General features: G+C 49.2%; 1 protein-coding gene across 4 annotated transcripts in view; it reads left to right on the forward strand.

Moving 5' to 3' along the window:
• Positions 1–22,119, forward strand: part of CARHSP1 (calcium regulated heat stable protein 1) — a 38,868-nt gene that overhangs the window by 2,452 nt on the left and 14,297 nt on the right. Inside the window, exons 1-3 of one of the 4 annotated variants that reach the window (XM_083800103.1) lie at positions 34–175; positions 18,881–19,073; positions 21,991–22,113. In XM_083800103.1, coding sequence (XP_083656229.1) covers positions 18,901–19,073; positions 21,991–22,113 — 296 coding nt within the window. In that variant the 5' untranslated portion in view covers positions 34–175; positions 18,881–18,900. Of the gene's footprint in view, positions 1–33; positions 176–3,374; positions 3,481–4,455; positions 4,565–18,880; positions 19,074–21,990; positions 22,114–22,119 lie in introns of those variants that run through there. The other 3 variants (XM_083800101.1, XM_083800102.1, XM_083800100.1) reach the window with 3 other exon arrangements.

Consider the following 22,119-nt stretch of genomic DNA (forward strand, 5'->3'; position numbering starts at 1 on the left):
CGGCAAAAGCGAGGCCGCCCCGGAGCTCCCCGTCAGGAGCGGGGCGGAGCGGGGCCGCGGGCCGGGGCGGGGCGGGGCGCGGGCCCTGCCCACCCGCCTCATAGCGCGGGGCCCGCCGCGGCCGCTCCAGCGCCGCCCGCCCGCCGCGGCCGTGCCGAGCCCGTCGCTGCCCGAGGTGAGGGGCGGCGGGGGTCTGCCGCGGCCGCCTGAGGGAAGGAGGGAGGAAAGGAGCGGGGCCCCCCGGGGGCTCGGCGCCCCCCCTGCTGCCCCACGGTGCCCGGGTGGCTGCGGGGAGGGGGGCGGGTGGCGCGGGTGCGTTTGGCTCGAGGTGAGGTGCGAGGGCCGGTTCGGCGTTGTGCGCGTAGGCGCTCGCCGGGGTTGTGCGGAGGAGCTGGGGGTGTGCCGCTGGTGCGCTCAGGGCTGCGCGTTGGGCAGGTCGCCGGAGAGGCGAACCGTGCCGAATGCCTCCGGGAAGGAAGATGGGGCGGCACCGGTTGCTGAGGGGACCGTGCAGAACTTCGCCCGGAGCGGGGGGCGGTGTGGTGGCCGCTGTGCGCCGCCCGCCGGCGCCTCTCCGGGAGCCCTGGGGAGCGGAGCCTCCCCGCGGGTTCCGCCTGGGCGCGGGGTGCGCGCGGCTCGCTCCTCGCTCCCAGGGAGAAGCCTCTGAGCTTCGCTTCGGGATCTGTGCCTCCGGGTTTGGCTTTCAGGGAGGGGATCTGAAGTTCCTTCGGACGCTGTTTTTGCTGGAACTGCAGAGCTACTTCTGAGAAATGTTTGCAAAACCTTCAGCGGTGCCAGCGTTGGTTTCCTTGAGAGCCTGAGAAAATGTTAAAGCTGCTTTGACGTGATGCTGCTGCTGGTGATTTTTCGAGAGGTTGAAAGGGTGCTTTTTTTTTTTTTTTTTTTTGACTGGTGTTTTTAAGCCTCACCTTCTGGTTTGTGTACTGCATGACAAACGTACCTTGTTCCCTTCAGCTGGGCGCTCTGAGGATGGCCAGTCCCCTGTCCGAGTTTGGCTGTAGCCACAGAGGACTTGTGCTTCCAGCAACGTGGCTCAGCACCGTGCTAACTCTAAAGAGGCTGTGCTAACATGTGGCAAGGATAACTTTCAAGCAAATAAAAGAAACAGGTGTTCATATACAAAGACCTGATGCATTTACAAAAAATTGAGCGTGCCAAAGGAAACATAGGAGAGACGTCACGGTCCTCTGGCGATGGGTGTATTTTCACATGCTGCGTGAGGGAGCAAAAGGAGACAAAACGCGGCTCTTGCAGGAGCAGCGCCAGGGCTGGAGCTGGCCCTGCTGCCCCCATGTGCGTTAGGGCACCCACGTGTGACACGAGCAACCACGCTGCTGTGTCACTTCTGTCCCTGCACGTCCTGTGCACCTGCTTCTGGCCACAGCCACCCCCTCACCGCCCCAGGCGTCACTCGCTGTAGCTTGCACATGGGTGTATTTATTTCCAGCAGCAACATCCTCTCCTTTACTTGCATGCACGTACGCGCAGAAATATGTGCATGCAAATAATTTGAAAGCAGCCTGATAAAGCGAGGTAATGCTGACTTCTGTCTCCCCTTATGGCTGCTCGTCTCCGTGCTCAGCACGGTCCCCAGGCACACGTCGCTGGTGGCTGAGTGCTGAGAGGTGAGGGGAACCTGGAGGGCAGAGGTGCGTGATGTTGGAAGAACCGGTGGATGCAATTTCTAAGAGGGAATTAGAAGGGCTGAACCACAGTGGTCAAGTTACCACTACAGTGTGATAATGCGTGTGTGAAAATGGGGGTATGGCAGCATTCTTGTTCAGGAACATAAGTGAGAAAGGAGAAACCAGCCGGCAGGCTGGTCGTGGCTGGCGTGGGGGAAAGTTGTTGCTGATTGCACTTTTCATCTGTATTTGACCTATATTTCTGCCAGGAACCATTTTTGGATTACTGCCCGTGGGATAGACTCGGCAGGGAGTGATGGTAGCTGCTTAAAACACGAAGGAGGGAAGACTGTTGAGGACCCAACGTTAGAAAAACATGATGAGATTGAACCAGTTCAAATCTACATTGACAGATACTCTGAGTATTGGTGGCAAGAGTTGATGACTAGTCTGCCCCTCATCTGGGAGGTTTCTGAGAGAGTCTGGGGACAGGTATTTAGTGTGGAAAAGAGCAAAATCTGTCACCTTCCTCCTGATGTAAGCGAGTCCTGTGTGTGGTGGTCACGGCCCTGCCCTGGGGCCAGGAGCTGCCTTCACCTGGGGCTGCTGGGCAGTGGGGCTGGGAGCAGGGCTCTGTGCTGCTGAGGGCTGGCAACCTCTGGCGAGGAGAAAAACAATGAAATATTCTGCCTTTTTTTTTTCTCAACTCCCTGTGCAATTTAAAAAACAGAAAACAAAACCCCAAAAATAACAAACGCACAGATCGTGCTTCTAGCAACAGGTTGTAGTGGAGAACCAAACCAAAATGTATCAGCTTGAAACACCGGAGAGAGATGAGAGATAAAAAGTGGCGATATGGGTTTGCATGGTGTGTTACTCCACAGCATAGCTCAGATAAAATGGAAAATAGGAAGCATTCATGTGAGTGCTTTCTCTTTTCTCTCGGAGCAGGGTAGACATAGTTGTTTTGCTTCCGTCTGTCTCAGTCTAGTATTGTCTTTCCATCATGTCCAAGGCAGCCCCCTCGACAGGGCCTCGACAGGATCAGTAACCTTAATTTCCTCTGCCTCCTGACCAGCTTGTTTCCGTTCTTGCTGTTTGTCCGGGCTGTCTCCGGGGGCTGCAGAGGGGAATTCGGAGCTGAGTGAAGCAGCTACGCCTTGCGCTGCTTTCTGCTCTTTCAGTTGTGTAATTTTGTTCCTCTGAGCCGCCCTCTGCTAGCGAGGAGGTGGGTTCAGGATTCTTCCCTTCTCATCGTTCCCAAGAGGCGTGCGGATGTACCTGGTGTCATATAGCCCAGGTTAGGAGGAAGAGCACTGAAGGAGGCAATGAGCAGTGCCTGTGCAGCTAACAAAGACGCTGCTGCTCACAGCGGCGTTCAGCGTTCCCTGCTGCAGCGTGGCTTCTTGCACAGCCGCCCCTTCCTGAGAACAAACAGCTGCCTCTTACGTGGAGCAGGGTTTTCTGTAAACAAGCGTGAGCGAGATCACTCGGAGGAAGACTTTGCTTTTTCCCCACTCAGCTGGTTACTAAGAAAAAGAATGCTAAGGGCCAGGAGCTGCAGAGCTGGAAGCGCTCCGTCACGTGGTGGCATCTCGGAGCACCGGCCCAGCTTTGGTGTCGGCTGCGAGGTGCAGCTGGGGGAGGAACCGAACCGATGCCTTCCCTCTCTCTGCGTGGCGCAGAAAGGCACTTACTTGGCTTTCATTTCTGTTATTTGTAGGCCATGTGGAATACATTAAAATGATGCTTCTGTTTGCTCTGCCCCAGGGAAGCTGTAAAACACCATGCAAGTCAAGCCGCATCTTCTCTGGTTTGGCCATAGGGCTTACGGGTAAATGGGGCGTGGGTTCTGCCCTGGGAGCCTGACCTCACGCTAATGGACAGGGCTTAAACAGCCTGAAAAACCCCATCCCACTTCTGCTTTTATTTCAGTGGTTCTCCTGATGCTATAGTCCTACTGTCTGATTTCAGAGGTTTGCTCGTTCTTTATTTGCACTGGCCTGAGGCTGTTGCACTGCTGCTTTTCTCATTGGGTCAATTTAAGATACAGATAAATAATAAAGTAACCTAAGACATCCTTTTTAACAACTGATTGAGTTTCTGGGGAGTAATGACACTAGTGTTAAGAGGTTGCTGCATTATGGATGCAATTTGGAAACTGAGTAGTAGCCTCAGTAGGGAAATGGACATAAAATTTGTGACCCATTATCCACAGCGTGTTAGGCTCCTTAGTCTCATCTAACGCTCGCCGTGAATTCTGCCTTTCTCCAGGGAGGAGCTGGAGAGAGGGTGAAGGTCTCAAACGCTGTTTAAATACCGGGGTGTTTCAAGGACAGTAAATGTGAGTGTGGCCTTTGGGTTCCTGTGGGGCGGTTACGGTGATAATTCTGCCTGGTGCCCTGTGGGCAGGCATTTCACATAGCGGCTGGGACTGGGGAGGTAAGCTTGGGACTGAGCTGCAGCCTGCCTTTGAAAGGTGATCAGATATTGGAGGTGAAAAGGCACTGAGAAAACGAAATGACCTGCAGTTGTTTTATGTACACCCCCGGGTGGCTTTCCACTGAGGGCGGTGCGGTGGAGAAGGGCTCTATTACAGCTGTCTGGAAAAAGCGCGGAAGGCTGTGTGCGCCGCGTTGCGTGGCCGTGTTCCTTCCCGCGATGGCTCTGTGCCCGGTCTGATCAGAGAACGCTCTGTGCAAGACGGAGGAAAGCAGAGAACCTTGACCCAGCGCTTTCCCTTGAATATTAAACCGCACTGATCCTTTGCCATGCCTCATGGGCAGCAGCCGACTGGAGGCGGCGGGGCATTAAGAGCTAAGGCTGATCCCAAGAAAAAAAGCCAAGTCCATGCTGCTGCTACTTAGGGTGGGACCTCGTGGGCTGCCCACCCCGTTGACTGCTGGGATAAGGAGCAGGTAGGCTGCAGCAGCCCCAGGCTCCCCGATGCCCACCTTGCCTTCCCAGCCCTGCTGCTAGGCGGGCCGGGGGGGCTACCCGTGTGCTGGGGGGCGGCGCTGCCCTCGGGGGCTGCCACCATTGCTTTCCCCAGGCTTTTGAATTCTTTGCCACGTGCGGTTTCAAAGGCTGTCCAGACATAGTAGTCTGTCCGGGAAATAGTCATTAAATCTTGCCTTTCTAGCCGGGGGGAGGAGTTTTGTTTTGATGTTAGTGCACATTTAACGTCTGCTTTGCATTGCACAGCCAGTCAAGTTGGCCAAGGCACTCTAGCAATAGGGACTAGATTGTTTTATGGGCTCCTGCCCTCTTGGTGGTTGTTTGGTGGCTCTCTCTGCGTGATACAATTTGAGAAAGCTGGTCAAGGGCATTTGCTTTTTTTCAGTTACATCAGCTGCTCGATTAGAATAAACCACAGTCATGATTGCAACTTCTTGACAATTACTTGAAAGAGGAAATGTAACTGCTTTAAAAAAAAAAGCCACAACGCAAGAGAATGTCCTGTTTACAGAACTTATACCTGTTGCTGCAGAGCAAACAAATGATCTGGGCTTTTTTCACCCAGCCCACAAGGCAGGGACGTGCCCAGCCTGCCAGCTGTCTGCGGATGGCAGCCCGGAGAGCCAAACTCTGCTGGGCTTTGTAGGTCGTGACTTTGTTTCCTTCAGTAATTGGAGGAAATCTAGCAACCAGGATTGTGAAATGTGGCAATTGCCTTTTCAAGGAGCCTCTTCCTGATAGAGACTGGTAAGAGTAGTTCTTAAAGTTTTTCATGTGTTGGGTTTTTCTTTTTACCAGTAGAGGAAAGAGTGAATAGAGCAAATATTTGTGTTTGCTTTCTGCTCTATGGTGTTACGGAAAGTATGTCTGAAAAGTGATCTTATGTCTGAAAAGTTTCTAATAAATATGCATGTTTTTTCCATGCAGAGGGGCTGCCTTTGCAAGGTCCTTCCCTATTCCAAGGATCTTGGCAGGGTCCTAAAAATTACTCTCCCAGACATTTAGAACAAAGGTTCTAGATGGTAAATATTAACTTCTTGTATATCCATGCAACTCCATTGTCTTCTGCTTATTTTTTTCTCCCCCTTATTTTATTTTTTCCCAGTGCAAAATCTAGGCCAGAAAGGTCCCTCCCGGGGATGTGAGATACGATGCGATGTCTTTTACCCACAGCAGCAGGGACTTTGGGAGAGGAAGCTCGCTGCTGGAGCCAACCGGGGCTGCATCTGCCAGAGCTGCCGCACAGCCGTTGCCGGCAGCATCCCAGCGTTACGGTGTTGTCATACTGCTGCCTGCGTTTTCACACACTGACCTCTCCCACCCTTCCGTCCCTTTGTCTTTTCTGCAGCCAAACTTGTCCTGGAAATCCTCCCAGAGGGGTGAAATAAGAAGCAAAGTAGTGCAGAGCTGTCTTGGTGTTTACTGCAGCCCCATTGGGAGAGAAGTTTTTTGCCGAACACTCATGAGCCTGATCTAACTGGGATCTGGGATCTAGTTAGATTTGTTCTTAAGCTTCTGGTGTGGTGGGGCTGCAGTGCTGCCTCCTTCACTGGCACAGATCCTGAGGATCAACTTTCTCCCTGCTGATGTGGACTTGTGCAGCCCAGGATCCCTTGGCCACCAAGACCGGGGTGAAGCCACCAGACGTGCGCGCTCATGGTTTCCCAGTGTCGTGTTGTGGCTTGTTCTGGACTTGTGGCTTGCTCTCAAGGCAGGCAGATGTGCGAGCTTACCTGAGGTTTCCTATATTTGTAACATCAGCTTTCATGCAAAATGTTGGTCTAGACAAAATAACGCACTGTTACGCATTTCCCTGCCTTTGTTTCCTCACCGATCTCAAACATCTCCTGGATGTTGCTGGGTTCCAGGTTTGCTGCAGTCCTTCACGCACGGTGTTAAACACTCCTGGGCAGGAGGAGCTGCACCCAGCACTGTGTGCACGAGGCTGCTGTAGAAAAGAGCGTCCTTGCAGCCCTTTTCTGCTGGCTGCAAGTGTGACTCCTGCCTGCTTTCCAAAGGAAGGGCTGTGGGTCCCTGCCCTCAGGACAGGGTGCACTGGGCTGCAGGTCATGGACGTACAAAAAGATTTTCCCCGAGAGCCCTGTTGGCGTGTCCTGCGCTGTGCATGCTGTAGGTTGCTTACGGCTGGGCTGCTCGCCCTGCACTCTGGGTGTGCATGGAAGGCAGGAGCAAGGCTTGCTTCTGGGGTTCAGCTGTCCCTGTCTGGGCAGCCAGCCATCTGTCTGAGCCCCCCTGCTTGCCTGCACCCTGCCTGCGCTACCGAAGGGGACAAGGATGGGAGATCTTCCCATTGCAACCTGTTCTCAAGTGACCCCAAAGCAGGGAGTCAGCTCTCCTGTAGTAATCTGTGGGCTGTTCCCAACCTGCTCAGTGCGTGTGGTTTTCTAGGTTTGGCTGGTTTATTGGCTTCTCCCACCCGCTCTGGTGCAGCCACCCTGGCACCGCGTTAGCAGGTCTGCTTACTCCGCTGTCACTGGCGTGTGGGGCTGCACGTGTGGGGGAGATGGCTGTCTGCTCCCAGTGAGCAAACTGGGAAAAATTGGCTTCTTAAGGGCATGTAACTGCTGGCATGTGGCTGAGCAGGTGAGCTGAATCAAAAGAGTTTTTCATAAAGGCACCCCCAGCAATTGTCCTGTGCAGTGTTCACTCTGCTTGTCTGCCCGTTCCCTCTGTGCTTGCATTGAAGTACACACGGCTCTTTGGGATAATAACTGCTTCAATACAGGGGCTAGCACAATTTTCTATTAAACTTGTTCTTTTGTATGGATTTTCATCTGCACACCTGAAGAACATACATGTCAGGATTTGTCTGCTTTTTTCTGACTGTATCAGTTGATGTTTTTTAATTTTTTATTTTTTTTACCTTCCCTGAAAAGCATGTGCTGCCTGTTCCCTTGCTTTGTCTCCTTAGGTTTTGAGCATTAGCGCAGTAGGCATAAATAACACTGCCAGCATCTGTGATTCTGGACAGCTCTGTCCTGTTCCGTACATTTCCAGCACATCACTGGAGCTGTGGCTCTCAAAATCAGAGCGTGGTAAATAGTTTTGTTGATGCGTAAGTAGACATGAAATCCACATGCCTGTGCTGGCTCTGCGATTTTGCAGGCTGTACAACACAATGCCATCCCCTTTGTCATTTAACTGGCTCTGAATGCAGAGAGTGGATGTGCTGAGCAAGAAAAACTAGTTTTTGCATGCATGGTAATCAGAGTGAAAGCAATGAAACTTCTCTAGGTCCATTTTCTCATTAGTCAGATAACAATGGTACGTTACCTACAGGAGACCTACTGGACTACGGACTACTAGTATTACAAGACTTTTTTGAGACTGAAGAGATTTCTTTTTCTTTTTTCTCCCCCTTAGAAATCTAAAGGGCGTTATCAGCTGTGTTACCCAAACTGTTGGCCAAAGGGATGTGGCAGAGGATTTGTCTAGGTCCTGAAGGGTTCAAGGTGTTTATTGAAGTGGCTGCTGTTCCTGAAGCAGTTTGGGAGGTTGTGAGCCGTGGGTGTGTGCTGTGGCTATATGACTACTAATGCAATCACAGATTTGATTACACCACATAGGCACTACCTGTTCGGCAGCGCTGCGGACCACAAAGGTCTATCAAAAGCAGCAGCTCGCTGTGAGGCTGCTTGTGCTGCCCAGACAGAGCTGAGGAGAGGTCTAACTAGACATAAGGTAAAATGAAAATGGTTTCTGTTTTGCAAGTGGTTTGTTATGTATTCTTAAAGAAAAATAAGACTTGTGGAGTGTGTATATCTCTGTAGTGCTTGTCTTGTAGATTGTAATTAAATGAGCTGAGACAATTTCAGCCTGAGAGTCAAGAAGTAGGCATTAAGTGCTTCATCAGTGTTATAAAGTTACCTCCTGGTGGAGCGTGAGTAGGCCTCATGCTTGTGAGCAGCATTCCCTGATCCAGAGCGTGAAGATCCGTGGCCTTGATCTACTTCTCAGTGTGGGACTCCTGGCAGGGAGTTTCGGGGTCTTGCAGCAGGCACCTCGGCAGCGGGCGTGCTGCACCTCGCTGCTGCTGCCCGGAGAGACGGCGGCCTGAGGAAGGGAGGTCCTGGGAAGGGCTCAGCAGCGGCAAAGCCTTGCTGCGGCCCAGGAGCAGGCTGGGGAGGCACAGCACGGCTGGCCTCTGGCAGGGGACAGCAAGGGAGCGTTACTTCTCTGGCTGGTAAGTTGGTTTGCAAGAAGTTGAAATGTAAAAAGTTTCTGTGCCTGTGAAGTGTCTCCTAATTCCTGCTGGGTTCTCCTCAGCGCAGAAATGGGCATTTTCACCCTAAATAAATATAACAAAAAAAAAAAAATAAAAAAAATAAAATAAAAAAAAAAAAAAAAAGGCTGTGGACGTGGTCTACCTTGACCTCAGTAAGGCTTTTGACACCGTTCCCCACAACATTCTCCTCGAGAAACTGGCTGCTCGGGGCTTGGACTGGCGTACGCTTCGCTGGGTTAGAAACTGGCTGGATGGCCGGGCCCAGAGAGTTGTGGTGAATGGAGTCAAATCTGGTTGGAGGCCGGTCACTAGTGGAGTCCCCCAGGGCTCGGTACTGGGGCCGGTCCTCTTTAATATCTTTATCGATGACCTGGATGAGGGCGTCCAGTGCACCCTCAGTAAGTTTGCAGATGACACCAAGCTAAGTGCGTGTGTCGATCTGCTCGAGGGCAGGAAGGCTCTGCAGGAGGATCTGGATAGGCTGGAGCGATGGGCTGGTGTCAACTGCATGAAGTTCAACAAGGCCAAGTGCCGGGTCCTGCACCTGGGCTGCAACAACCCCAAGCAGAGCTACAGGCTGGGAGATGAGTGGCTGGAAAGCTGCCTGGCCGAGAAGGACCTGGGAGTATTGGTGGATAGTCGGCTGAATATGAGCCAGCAGTGTGCTCAGGTGGCCAAGAAGGCCAACGGCATCCTGGCCTGTATAAGAAGCAGTGTGGCCAGCGGGTCGAGGGAAGTGATTGTGCCCCTGTACTCGGCTCTGGTGAGGCCGCACCTCGAGTACTGTGTTCAGTTTTGGGCCCCTCGCTACAGGAAGGACATGGACGTGCTCGAGCGAGTCCAGAGAAGGGCGACCAAGCTGGTGAGGGGTCTGGAGAACAAGTCTTACGAGGAGCGGCTGAGGGAGCTGGGCTTGTTCAGCCTGGAGAAGAGGAGGCTCAGGGGAGACCTCATCGCTCTCTACAGTTACCTGAAAGGAGGCTGTAGAGAGGTGGGGGTTGGTCTGTTCTCCCACGTGCCTGGTGACAGGACGAGGGGGAATGGGCTAAAGTTGCGACAGGGGAGTTTTAGGTTGGATGTTAGGAAGTACTTCTTTACCGAAAGGGTTATTAAGCATTGGAACGGGCTGCCCAGGGAGGTGGTGGAGTCACCATCCCTGGAGGTCTTTAAAAGACGTTTAGATGTAGAGCTTAGGGATATGGTTTAGTGGAGTACTTAGTGTTAGGTCGGAGGTTGGACTCGATGATCTTGAGGTCTCTTCCAACCTAGAGAAATCTGTGAATCTGTGAAAGTCTGTTTTCTTATTCCTCTCCAGCCTGGAGTGAGACCAGCTCCGGGCTTGAGCCAGGTGCCACAGTTGGGTGTCATCAACTGGATGGACCTCTTGGGCTCGTGCAGGTTTTTGTGTCCAGAGGTCTGTTGGGACGTGGCTAGTCCTGGTGCCGCTGCTGCAAAGCGCTGTTACAGGAGCGCTGAGGCCGTGAGGACACCGAGGTGTGCCTCAGGGTCATGTTGCAAAGCACTCTCGGACCTGGGGCAGGTTCACACCAGCCATTTCCCACTCCTGCTCCGAGCTGGATGCACCAGATCATCCCTTTCTCTTGAGCATTGAACTTTTTAAGCCTTTCCTGGTGTTTTATGACCTTCTGATTTTCTTTCTACTTGTGCTCTGATTGTTCCATGTTCAGAAAACTGTTAGTTGAGTGGGAACAAAGCGTGAGTGTTTTGGAGGGGAGCAGGGTTCCTGTTCTGTTACCAGCCTGCTCCTTTAACCTGCTGTGTTCGCAAAGAAGCGTAGGGTTGTGAGGCGGTGAGACTGGAGGGTGATAACAGAAAACAGAGACAGGCCTGGCAAAAAGGAGTCTGGGGTCTGTGGCTACCTTGAGGCGTTAGTGTGAGGACTGAGTTATTTGTGAGTGGTTTCTTACTCTGTGCCCTACAACTTGCCTCTTGCTGCAATGCTGGCAGATGAAATATCCTCAGAGGAGTATTTTTTCCTTTGGCAATACTTGTATGCCTCATAAACTTCCATGGTTATAGATCTCTCTAATGTGATCTGTTTTTTTTCCTGTTGAAAATGTTGGTTGGGGAGAAAACAGTGAACTAATTGTTCTGAGAAACACTTGAGCCACATAAATATTTCAGGGGATTTCAGTAGCCTTAAAAGGCTCAAAGTTGCACATTAACAAACTTACCCATAATCGTGGTTGAAGTTTTGTGATGTGAGAGAAGGCCGAGAAAGGAGAACTTCTCAGAAGTATCGAAGGATTTACATATGTATAAGCAGTCTTTACGACAGCCTGACATTGCGTAAGGCCATTTGCCTTGTAGATGAGTGCTAAGTTGCTCAGACAGTTTAAGAGAGATTACTCATGTTTTGGTATAAATATTTTCTGCCAAAATGAAATAAATCTTGGAATAAACTCGCATGGGACCTGCTGGGTGGAAGTAATGGCAGGAACAAAGCTTCAGACTTGCAGAAGCCCTGCAGGAAGAGCTGAGCTGCAGAGCTCAAGAGCAAGCGCTGGAAGGGGCAGCTTGTCCCCCGCTCAGCCATATATCGTACGTCGTCTGGGAAGTGCATAAGCTCAGCATGCTTGATGCCTGTTTAGCAAGAATAGGATGAGTTGTATTAAATGTTGCCTCTGCTATCCAAGAACAAAGTTCTCAGCCTTGGTTAACTGAGGTGTGACGGAGGGGGCAAGAGTCTAGTGTGCGAGCAGCACGATGGTACTTTGCTGGAGACCCTGAATAGATAATATCTGGTTTTGGTCCACACAAAACCAGCTAAATCATTGACAAGCGGATTCTTTAGAAATATTTAATACTAGTAGGGTTTATTGCCTAAGGAGAAGTAATGGCAACCATTCAAGTGTCAAATCAGGGGGGTGATTTAGAAATCCTAAGATGTTTTAAAAATCCATAAGGTTTTTCTGTGGTAGTTAGAAGTTTAAAAGTGGGGGAAAAGAACAGAAAGAAGCTTGTAGCCCCTTTTTCTGTCCGTCTCTCCCATTTGTGACACTTCTGGTTGAAAATTCAAGGCTTGATTTATGAATAAGCCTGCATCCTTCCCTGCGTGCTTCTCTGAGCTAATGCCTCTCTTGTCTGTTGCGTATTATGCCTTTCCCTTCCGTTTCCTTTTCTTACCTTATTTGCTCATCTGTCTTCTGAGCTCTGTTCTTAACGTCTTTGTAAGAGGAGCTACCCTTCACTGTCCACTAAATGGAGATGTTTATTTCATGTGATAGTTGAGCTGTGGGGCTCTTTGCCACAGGATACTGTGGGTGCTAAAAGACTGTGTGAGCTCAGGAGGGGTCTGAAAAAATTGATAGGATGTTATTAAATACCACTGTGTCACCTTCAGTTTAGCATTTGCTTAAGCTGTACACCATGGGATGCTGGAAACATGTTGAGGGTAAGTACCCTGTGTGCTCACCTTATGCTTTGACCTAGGCAGCCACAAGTGTCAGACTGAAAATCTTCTTGATGTTCCCTCATGTGACTGCAGTCTCTTTTTGATCTCTCTTCATGTTTACCTTCCCTTTATTACAGCCTGTGTGAGACACCTGAAGACTAACTTCTGCCTGGATAAACCAACTCGTACTGTTGGTATACTTGTGTCACGTACTTGGCTCCAGGAGAAGAGTGGCTGGAGCAGAGCTTTGGGTGTTGATGCATGTGCTTCTCCTCTTGGTCTGGCAGTGATTTAGCAAGTATCTGGGCAGTGCTGTGACACGGCATCACTGCACTGCTGCAGAAACCAGTGGGTTTGTAGGCTGGCGGTTCACACAAAACAGTTGGCAGGCTGGAGGCGAGGCAAGATGCCAGAAGTCACCCTGGGCTTGTGCTGGCTCAGCGTCACGGTTAGGTAGTCCAGGAATGGTGATTTATGACCTGCCAGCAGTTGTGCCTCGGACTGGCTGGGGTCTGCTCCTTTGGCTTCCCCAGCAGCATGCAGATGGGCATTACACCTTGTCCCCACCGTGGTGGCTCCCACCTGGTGCTACCCTGTTTGGCTGGTGAGAGGCTGTGGTGTCCTTCCCAGGTGCAGGCAGCCTGCAGGCAATGCAGGGGCAGGAGCACTCATTTGCCCTCCAGATGTATTTCAGGCACAGCGCTCTGTAACCTGGGGATTTGCATGAGCGGATTTGCATGAACAAGGGAGTGAAGCCGCATGCACAACCTTCAGACTTACCATGGGTTTGGATGCCACTTCAGAAAAGGTTGCATCGCCACTGCGTGATGCAGCTGAGCAATGGCGGTGCCAGTGCTCACCCCACAGGAGTGGCTTGCTGTGTGCAGGACAGGCTCACGCTGTGCAGACAGCAGCTCAGCCCCTTCCAGCCTTAGCTTGGCAATGCCAGGGGCCTGCTCTTTGCAGCGCTGCAGCATTTTCCCCAGATGATGAGGCAGGGATTCTCAGAGCCGCTGGGGCAGTACTTGCTGTGTTCATGCTTTTCTTGTACTGTTCTCGTGGCCTTGTACCTGCAGCTGTGATAGCACAGGTGTGATGAGTGCCGGTGCGATTCGCCCTTCTTCCTGCTGTCCCTGCCTTGTCTTGGACAATTTGGTTGTACTACAGCAAAGCAAAGTTATTGGCACTGCAGGTAACAGTTATTTAAATACTTACCATTAGCCAATAATGTGTGTGTGCAGGCACTAAAGTCAGTGGGCAGCACTCGCTCCTGATCAGCATGCACCAATTAGCATGAACAGTAACAACCAGAAGGGAGGTGGAGCAGATTCCAACAAGTGCATGTTACTGGGGGGAAAAGCGTGGCATAAAATGTCATCTTTGTCTTTGTCCTTGCCACCAGCTGCACTGGGGAGAGCTCCTAGAGCAGGATGCTCATCCAGGACCTGTCGTTGCTCTTCGGAGCTGGCCATGAGCCAGGGAAAATTTTCCATCCCCCCACTTCAGTATCTTGTTAATTTGTGCGCTCTCCCTTCAAGCAGATCTTAGTGAGTGCTGTCACCAGCGGCAGCTGGCACACTCAGCTGGGTACAGCTTCCTGCATGTGCTTGCAGGTGAAGGACCCTGGCTGTCTGTGTGCTGAGCAGTCGGGAGCAAGAAGTTTAAGCAGTATCAATCACAGCAAGTACTGGCTTTCCAGCAAGAGAGGATCTTGATTCCCCAGTAAGTTCGATAGAACGACACAATGGGTATCACTATATAGCCTTCTTTATAACCATAAACCAGTTGAAACGTGTACTTAATCCAACTATCCACTCTGTTCCTTAACCAAAACGCATTTTTTTAAGAAGTATATCTGCCTGCTTACATGAACAGTGGAAAATGGTGACCTGTAAGAAGTCCTCCTCTGTACTTCATGGGCTGCTGCTGACGTGGTTCCCCTGCCACCACTTTCTGTGGTCTGGGCTGTGTGGGGCTGCTTTGTGCTGCCCCACCAGCGCTGCTCCAGGACTCAGCGAGTCCTGAGGAGCACGAGGGCAGCCGCGGAGTTTGGGGAAAAGGTGTCAGCTGTTGGGACTGACCGTGAATAGCTTTTGCTGCTTAAACTCAACCCTGTTCTAATCCAAACTAATCTGCATGCGTAGATGAGCACTAGGAATTTTCCTTGTTGTATTTTGGTTACCTCATAATTAGGCTTTTATTGGACATGGGGACAGTTGGGCAATGTCCTGGCTTCTCTTAACTGCCAGATCATCACAGTGGACGCTCTCCCACAGCCTGCTGAAACCATAATGTTTATACCATACTCCTCTGTGTTGACACATCACACGCGTGTTGCAACTGCTCTGAGTTTGTGTTAATTGAAATGCAAGTATTAATTGTGGAAAGTTGGTCATACGCTAACTAAGCTGGAAAGGGAAGCTTTCTGAACCAGCTGTTTCATAATTGCGTGTGTTTTGTAAGTGCTGAACTCTGTGACGCAGGAGGATCGCGGTGATGCTCTGCGGTGGGGGGATCCTTCCGGGCGCTGGGGTCTGAGTTTGCCAGGAGCTGCTTTGGCAAGAAACTGCAGGTGGAAGCAGCACGGTGGTCTGGTGCTGCAGGGGGGTCGGGGTCGGGTGCCTGGGAGAGGTGCCAGGGCTCCGGGTACTGCTTTAGAAGAACTGGGGGCACCACTGGAAGCTCAGCGCCCTCAGTCCCTCACATTCATCAGAGCAAGGTAACGGGAGGAGCAGCGTCCGTGTGCCTCTGCTCTTTCAGTGGATGAAAGCAAGGGATGCGCTGCTTGGGAAACGTGCTCTGGAGCAGGATCGGTCTCCGAAGTATTACTTGTGTTGTGATGCCTGTTGTGTGAAAAGGAAACTGTTCATAGACAGGTTGCCTGGAGTCTGTCACCCTGTCCTCTCCATTCTGGCTTTTTCTGAGGCGTTTCCTTTAATCAAAAGCCAGACTAGATTTCCTTGGTGGTGTTGTGGTGCCATTCAGAAGGGTTAACTTCCCCCATACAGCTATATTTGGGGTATTTTTAGTGGTATGGGGTAGATTTAAAGCAGAATAGAAGAGCAATGTATAGATAAATAGAGAAATGACAGTGGCACTTACATGCCACCCACCTTATTATTTTCATATTATTTTCATAGAAATATTTTCTATTTTCATAGAAAATTTTCATGTTATTTTCCTGCATGTACTGCAACTTGTGCCTTGTAGGTCACCACTTACAGATGATATTTTGAGTTCTCTGTGTAAACATTGGCCACTTTTTCTGAAAAAAGTATAGTTTAAAACAAAAAAAAGCTTTGAAATGCTAAATTAGTCCATTGCTTCCATGATGCTTCCAGGGTGTATTTAATTTATATTTTAGTGTGGCGCATTCCTACAGCTTTTAAATAACAACAACAACAAATCTGTGTTGCTCAAAGATAAGTACCGCATGTTGAAATACGGGGAGACGTAAGGCTAGGGTGGTGTGTGGTCGGAGCTTCCTGAAGTAGAGAGCCTGAAAATATCACCACCTTGCATCATGTTGCTTTCATTCTGTAAATACTGGAAGGTAAATATTTTGCTGGCTCGAGGAGAAGACAGATACTTGTCTTGAGTGTCCCTCATCTCTGCTGTAGATGCAGTCTTGCTGAGCTGGGGTCTGGGCAGCTACAAGGTGCTGCTGTAGAGCACCGGCTGCCCCCTGAGGCACAGCCATGCCGGGTGCTCTGTTGGCTCTGCATGGGGTTCGTGCCATGTCCTCATCACCACGGTGAAGTGGAGGGTCGTGGCTGGACTGGAGGGATGAAAGAAAGCCAAACGGGGTGGGAGATGGTGGGCTGGTGAGCGATGTGTGGAAAATAGGTGTGATCAGCTAGTCGCGAAGAGGGGAAGCTGTGCTGCTGAGGCAGGGCTTGTAGCGAGCTGTCAGAGGGCTGTTCTTGCATTGCAGGGCTCAGTTCAGAGCCTAGGACAACATCAGAAAATCCTCTGTAAAAGCTATTGGTAGCTGCATTTGGAAGGTGAGGCTTGCACGAGAGGGGAAGGCCGGGAGGACTGGGGATGCGGGTTTTGGTTTGGGCATTTGCTGGTGGCTTCCTGTGTCAACACGGCCCGGCCCCGGCGTCTCCTCAGCGGCGCGCAGGGCGGGGCTGGTGCTTCTGCTCCTTCAGGGATGCTGTAAAGTGAATCTGTGCACAACCAACCTCATGATAACAAATAAGCTAAAATAGCAGACCTTCTTGGTTAAGCCACAGGCTTCCTACAGCCACTTGCCAGCACCTGTCCTGTTCCTGAGCTGTGCCCCTCGCTGTGGTGGGCAGGCGGCCTCCAGCTGTGGCCTCCACGCATCCACCCCCACAGGGCTCCCGTCATGGTCTGGGGCTTGTGTGGCAGAAGTTACGAGGCTGTTCATCTGCTGTGGCTGTGGGCAGAGAACAAAAGGCTATTTGTACAGCGAAACGGCACTTCGTGTTCCACACCACGTTTTAGTTTGTGTCTACAGAGCAGAGGACACACAAACTAACATAAATGGGAACAATAGCCTAAGTTAGCACTCTTCTAAATCCATTTAGCCTGCTTTGTTTGTAAATATTTGTGGCTCATCTGTGTTGTAAAGAAAGGAGGGAAAATTCTGCCTCTCTGCCCTTATTTTAGGATGGAGACCGACAGTACTTTATGGTTGGCTTGACTACCCTGCTGCAGATGGGGGAAGAGATCTGCACTTTGCTCATCACCTGACGAGCTGCTTTATATTTAGATGAGAGAAAGCGTGTGGTTCTGTGAAAGCTGCGTTTTCACTCATGCAGAAGCTCAGATCAGGTGCTGAGTTGTCAGAATGCGGTTTCAATTGTTCATTTTTTTCCTGCAACTTATTAGAGTTATAGTCCTGCAAATTCATAGCACGCTTTCCTTGACAGCAAGATGCCCAAAGGAGAGGCCTTCTAAACTCTGATGAGACTTCCACACGCCAGCCAGTGCAGCGAGCCTTTTTCGAGGAGGTTTGGAAAATCCCATCCCCTTGGTGTTATCCTCTTGGTTTCAGCTGAATGTTGGCCGTGATGCTGGGCAGGGCATTATCTAGTGGATTGCAAATGCCATCCATATTTAAACAATTTAAAGCCATGCTTTTGTTTCCAGCTGAGCTGTTGTGCTTGAGAGCAGGGTGGGAAGCTCAAGCTGGTACACGAGGGAACATGACTATCCACTTCTACCTTCTCAGCACCCTGAACAATTAAACATAAAAGCCTTTGTTCCCTGGTGACTTCATTCCTAAGAGGCCTTTTTAATTTTAGTTATTAGTTTCGAGAAGAAGTAATGGGAATTTGTCATTGACAAGAAGGCTTCATGTCAAATGTTGTGTGAGGGATCCACTCCATAATTCATGGGCTGGGGAGCGTGGGTGTGGAAAGGAGGGTGCAAAATGGTGATGAGAGATGGCAGTTCAGTGAGACTATTGGTCCTAAAGACAGCTTTTCATGCCTTCATGCTATTTCCTTGACCCAGATCACTACATATTTTGCTAACTCATCCAGTTATTTTTAGATTTTCTTAAATAAGAATGCAGTGGGTTATTGGTTGGTTTTGAATTGCTTATTCCCCTTCCACATTGGAAGGGGACTTGCACAGTAATAACAGAGCAATGCTGATTTATTTCTCTTCTGTCTGTCCCTGCTTACACCTGTAAGTGTATGCAGAAGTGCTGCTGTTTCTCATGGATTCTCAGAGTTTTGCTTGCTGTGTGATGAGCCACGTGTCGCTGTTGGTGTGCTGAGAAAGGGACCTTCCTCCCCTGCTGTAGGACGTGAATAAGAGGAAATCTGGCTTGGGTAGTGGGGAGTCTAAATGCACACGCAGAGTAGTTGTAGGAAGACCATAGCAGACTTAGGCCCACCAAAGCACCCTGTGGTGTCTGCCAGGTCTGCAGGCCGGCGTGTTCACCTCTGTGCAGTCAGCCACTGCCTTCCAGCTCTGCTGGCTTCACACATGTTCCCCATCCTTGGCAGAGTAAACTAACTGTCTGACCCCACTTGAAGCGAATTAAAGAGCACTTGTGTCATTTTCATCTTCCAGTCGAGCTGTGAAGGTGTTACAAGCTCTGCCAGAGGTGTGCTAATAGCTGGGCAGCAGCCACAGCGAATGAAGTTAGCATTGGTGATTGCACAGTGAAGATAACCTCCAGCAGTGGAGATGTAGCCTGTATTCCTGCACTTCTTCTTGTGGTGTTTCTTTCTTGTAGCACCTGTTTGTGTGCAGTTACAGGAGGCTTTGCAGTGCTGTCAAACCTGGCCTGCCTGGGGCACGCTGATGCCTGATGTTGGGGCTGAGCGCTACTTTGGGAGCCATTGCCTGCAAGAGAGGCAGGAGTAAACAAAACACAATACCTCGTGTTAGCTGCGAAGTGATCTGCTTTCAGTGGAGCTGCCTTCTACAGTTTACAAAAGCTGTGAACTCTTTAAAAAAAAAATAATAAATGAACTCACTGACACAGAGCAGGAGATTTTCCTGCAACTATGTCTGCATGTACGTCTGCAGGAAATGAGTCATATTCTTACAAAATCATAAGCTGAAGAATTTGTGACTTTATATGAAAAATTCCATTTTGGGCTAAGTCAGATCTCTTCCTCTCTTTAGGTTTTTCTCAGGCATCAGGAATGTCTTCTGACCCCACTTCACCCACCTTGGAGCAGTCCTCCTCCTCTGTGCACTCACCCAGTTCTCTTCATTTGCCTGAAAATCGCAGGACAAGAGATCGCTCCCCGTCTCCCATGAGAGGGTACCTCATTCCCAGTCCACTGCCCACCCGGCGGACCAGGACATTTTCAGCGTGAGTATTGGGGAAATTGCATTTAGTAGGCACAGCCAAATGTTTGCTTTCACCAAGGTGAAGGGAGGTGGAGTTTGTTGTGTCTGGAGGATGCTTTGGCATTTTACTGCTATTTTATTCCCCCCCAGTATTCTAATCCTGCTAGGTTTGTTAGTCTAAATTGCCTATAGTTTTTCTACACTCTGTTTGGGTAAAGAATATTGAAAGTATTTTCCCCTCTTTAAGACTAGAGATTTAGAGGGTGAGGAAAATATACTGAGGCTCTTCAAAACAGATTCCTCTTGTCTGAAGTTTTGCTCCACTTTGCACATTGAGCTGAGGCTCTTGGTGGACATCCCATCATTCATCAGTGTTTCTTTATCAGCTCAACCTCCTCCTTTGACCTCATCTCCTCACCACCCCTGGAGGATTAGTTCTTTCACTCCTGACACCTGTGCTACCATCAGTCAGGTCACATTTTAGGGCTGGTTCATGACCACTTTTCCACTTTCCAGAGGACTCGTTTCTTTTTAATTCAGCTTTAATATCTGTGTCTTAAGATTTCTGGGGGTTTGTTCAAATAGACATGTAAAAGAATGCATTTGTTTTCAAGATATGGAGGCTGATCTCTTCGATTCCGTAAAATTACTTAGTTTCTCATAAAATGAGGTGTGTTGCTATTTGTAGCTATTAGAGATGGTGATCCTACAGCAGAGGTAGGCTTTCCCCAAGCTTTCCTGTGGTGCAGTGCAGACTCTGAGAGCCTGCACCATAAAGGGGTTCCTCCACAGCACAGCAGCACAGGATGATGTTGCATTGTTTGGCTGTTGCAAAAAATGTATAGTGCGTGCAGTGGGCTTCCTGGTGAGGTGCTGACCTGCTGAAGGCAACAAGGGCTTCTTTATTAATCACGGTGGCCTTTGAATCAGGGTCTGCAGGTACAGCGTGAAGCTCTGGTCAATCCTTTGTGTCTTTGGCACAGTCCTACAGTTACCTCTGTGTAAGGGTGGTCTGGCAGTGCTGAGTAAAACACTGGGATAAGATCTCAACCCAGCAACTAGCCTGTTCTGTGCTATGTAATTTAGTTGGCATGTTTGTTTGTTTTTCCCTCTTTTATTTTTTTTCTCCTTGCAGTTTTACCCAACTTTTTTCTTCAAAAGTGATATTTAAAAATGTGTGGATAAATCTCAGTGATGCTTTGTATTATCAGTGACGCTTTGTATCAATTCTCTGTTCAAAATAAGGTGAAAACGTAGCAGAAGAAGAGAATTTTACTTTGTTCTGAAAGGTTTCAGATGCCATAAACTTTGTAATGAAAGTATATTGCTAAAAAGAACATAATGGACTTGATAATTGGGATTGACCTTAAAAACCAGTTCCAGACTAGCTCGTCTCAGCACTGTGTTAATAATGAACTCTTTGTAATTCTTCTGAGCTGTTAATCTTAGTCTGGTTCCTACAAAATTGAAGAACTTGGTTATTTTGCTCCCATAGTTCTTTAATCGTTAATTAGTGTAGGAATCTTGCTGTATTTGCTAGCCCTGAAAGTCAAAATGCTTCTAACTTTTTTTTTTAGTCTAGTCTTTAAACAAGAGGCTTAAGTGAGCCCTAGCCTCACAGTTGTATGGAAAAGACAAATGCACTGGGCAGTGGTTTATTATTCAGTGAGATTATTTAATTTTGGTTCATTGGCAAGTGTGAGGCCTTATCCTTCACAGTGCTTTGTCTCCTTGAAAGATGCAATTGAGCTTTAATGGCTTATTTAGGGCAGTGAGTGCTTTTCTGTGTAATGAGCACTTGGGGGGGTCAGGTGTGTCGACAGCGTTATAGAACTGGAAATGAAATGATTTAATGGAAATTTAACCCTTTCAAATCTAATTTCTTTAATGTTAATATTACTTCTGGAGCAGAGCAGGTTTTTTTTGTTGTTGTTTTTTAATTATTTATTAAGACTTCAGGAAACTTGAAGCATTATGAAAGTAATCTCAAAACTGTCTCGATGTATATAACCAAATAGCACCACAATCACTTACTGAGGGTTTGATTCAAAGAGTCCCACAGAAATCATCTTCTAACATGGAAGTAACTTACTGGATAATCATGTCATGAGAAGGTCCTGGTTTAGTAACTCCTCCATGTAAACTATGTAAGATGTCTAAGACAGTTGGCTTTGTTTTTTATTGAATTTGGATCTCTGAAGATTCAGTATATTTAAGGGGGGGGGGAAGGGGATTAAGTCACACAATTGTCAGGATGCGTTCATGTAAGTTGTTTTTCTTGATGGTGGTAAGTCATCCAAAGGGTTTGTCTAAAATCAGTGTCATTTTAAATACAAGCCTCGTGATGGTGGATTAAGAGATCAGTCTTGAGTATGGGTGTTGTCCGTACCAGTTAGCCTGCTGGAGCCATTAGGAGGTGGAGTACTGACTTCATTGATCCTAGTTTGGCAGGATAGCAGTAGACATTGCCTGCAGAAGGGTGTGTGGGTATTTATGTACATACATATAGAGGCATTTATGTGTGCCTTTATGCACTGCATTCTCTCGATACTACGTGCACACGCTTATCTGTAAGTTTCTGGAAGTGCACACAGCACCTAGATGCACACTGGACTGCCAGAACTCCTATAATGTATAAATACTTAAATTCAGATACAGTGTCTCTGAGAAAAGGCAGGATGATGCGGTAGATGGATTCAAGATGGCAGCTGATGGATTATAATGCTAGCCAATATCTTCATCACTTTTATCCCACTTTCAAAAGGCTGCAGGCAGAACATTTGCAGCGTGACACTAGTAAACAGTTGCTGCAGAGGAATATACTCACTGGGGAGCAAGTGGGTACTTGGGTCGCTGTGCCGACTTGTTTGACATGCTGCAGCTGAAGCTGTCACATCCCCACTCAGCAACGAACCGCTCTGTCTGCTATGTTTTTGCAGAACTGTGAGAGCATCGGAGGGTCCCATCTACAAAGGTGTCTGCAAATGCTTCTGTCGCTCCAAAGGCCATGGCTTCATTTCCCCCGCAGATGGAGGACCCGACATCTTCGTACACATTTCTGAGTAAGT

This window comes from Anser anser (genome assembly GCF_964211835.1).
Source record: "Anser anser genome assembly, chromosome: 15".
NCBI lineage: Eukaryota > Metazoa > Chordata > Aves > Anseriformes > Anatidae > Anser > Anser anser.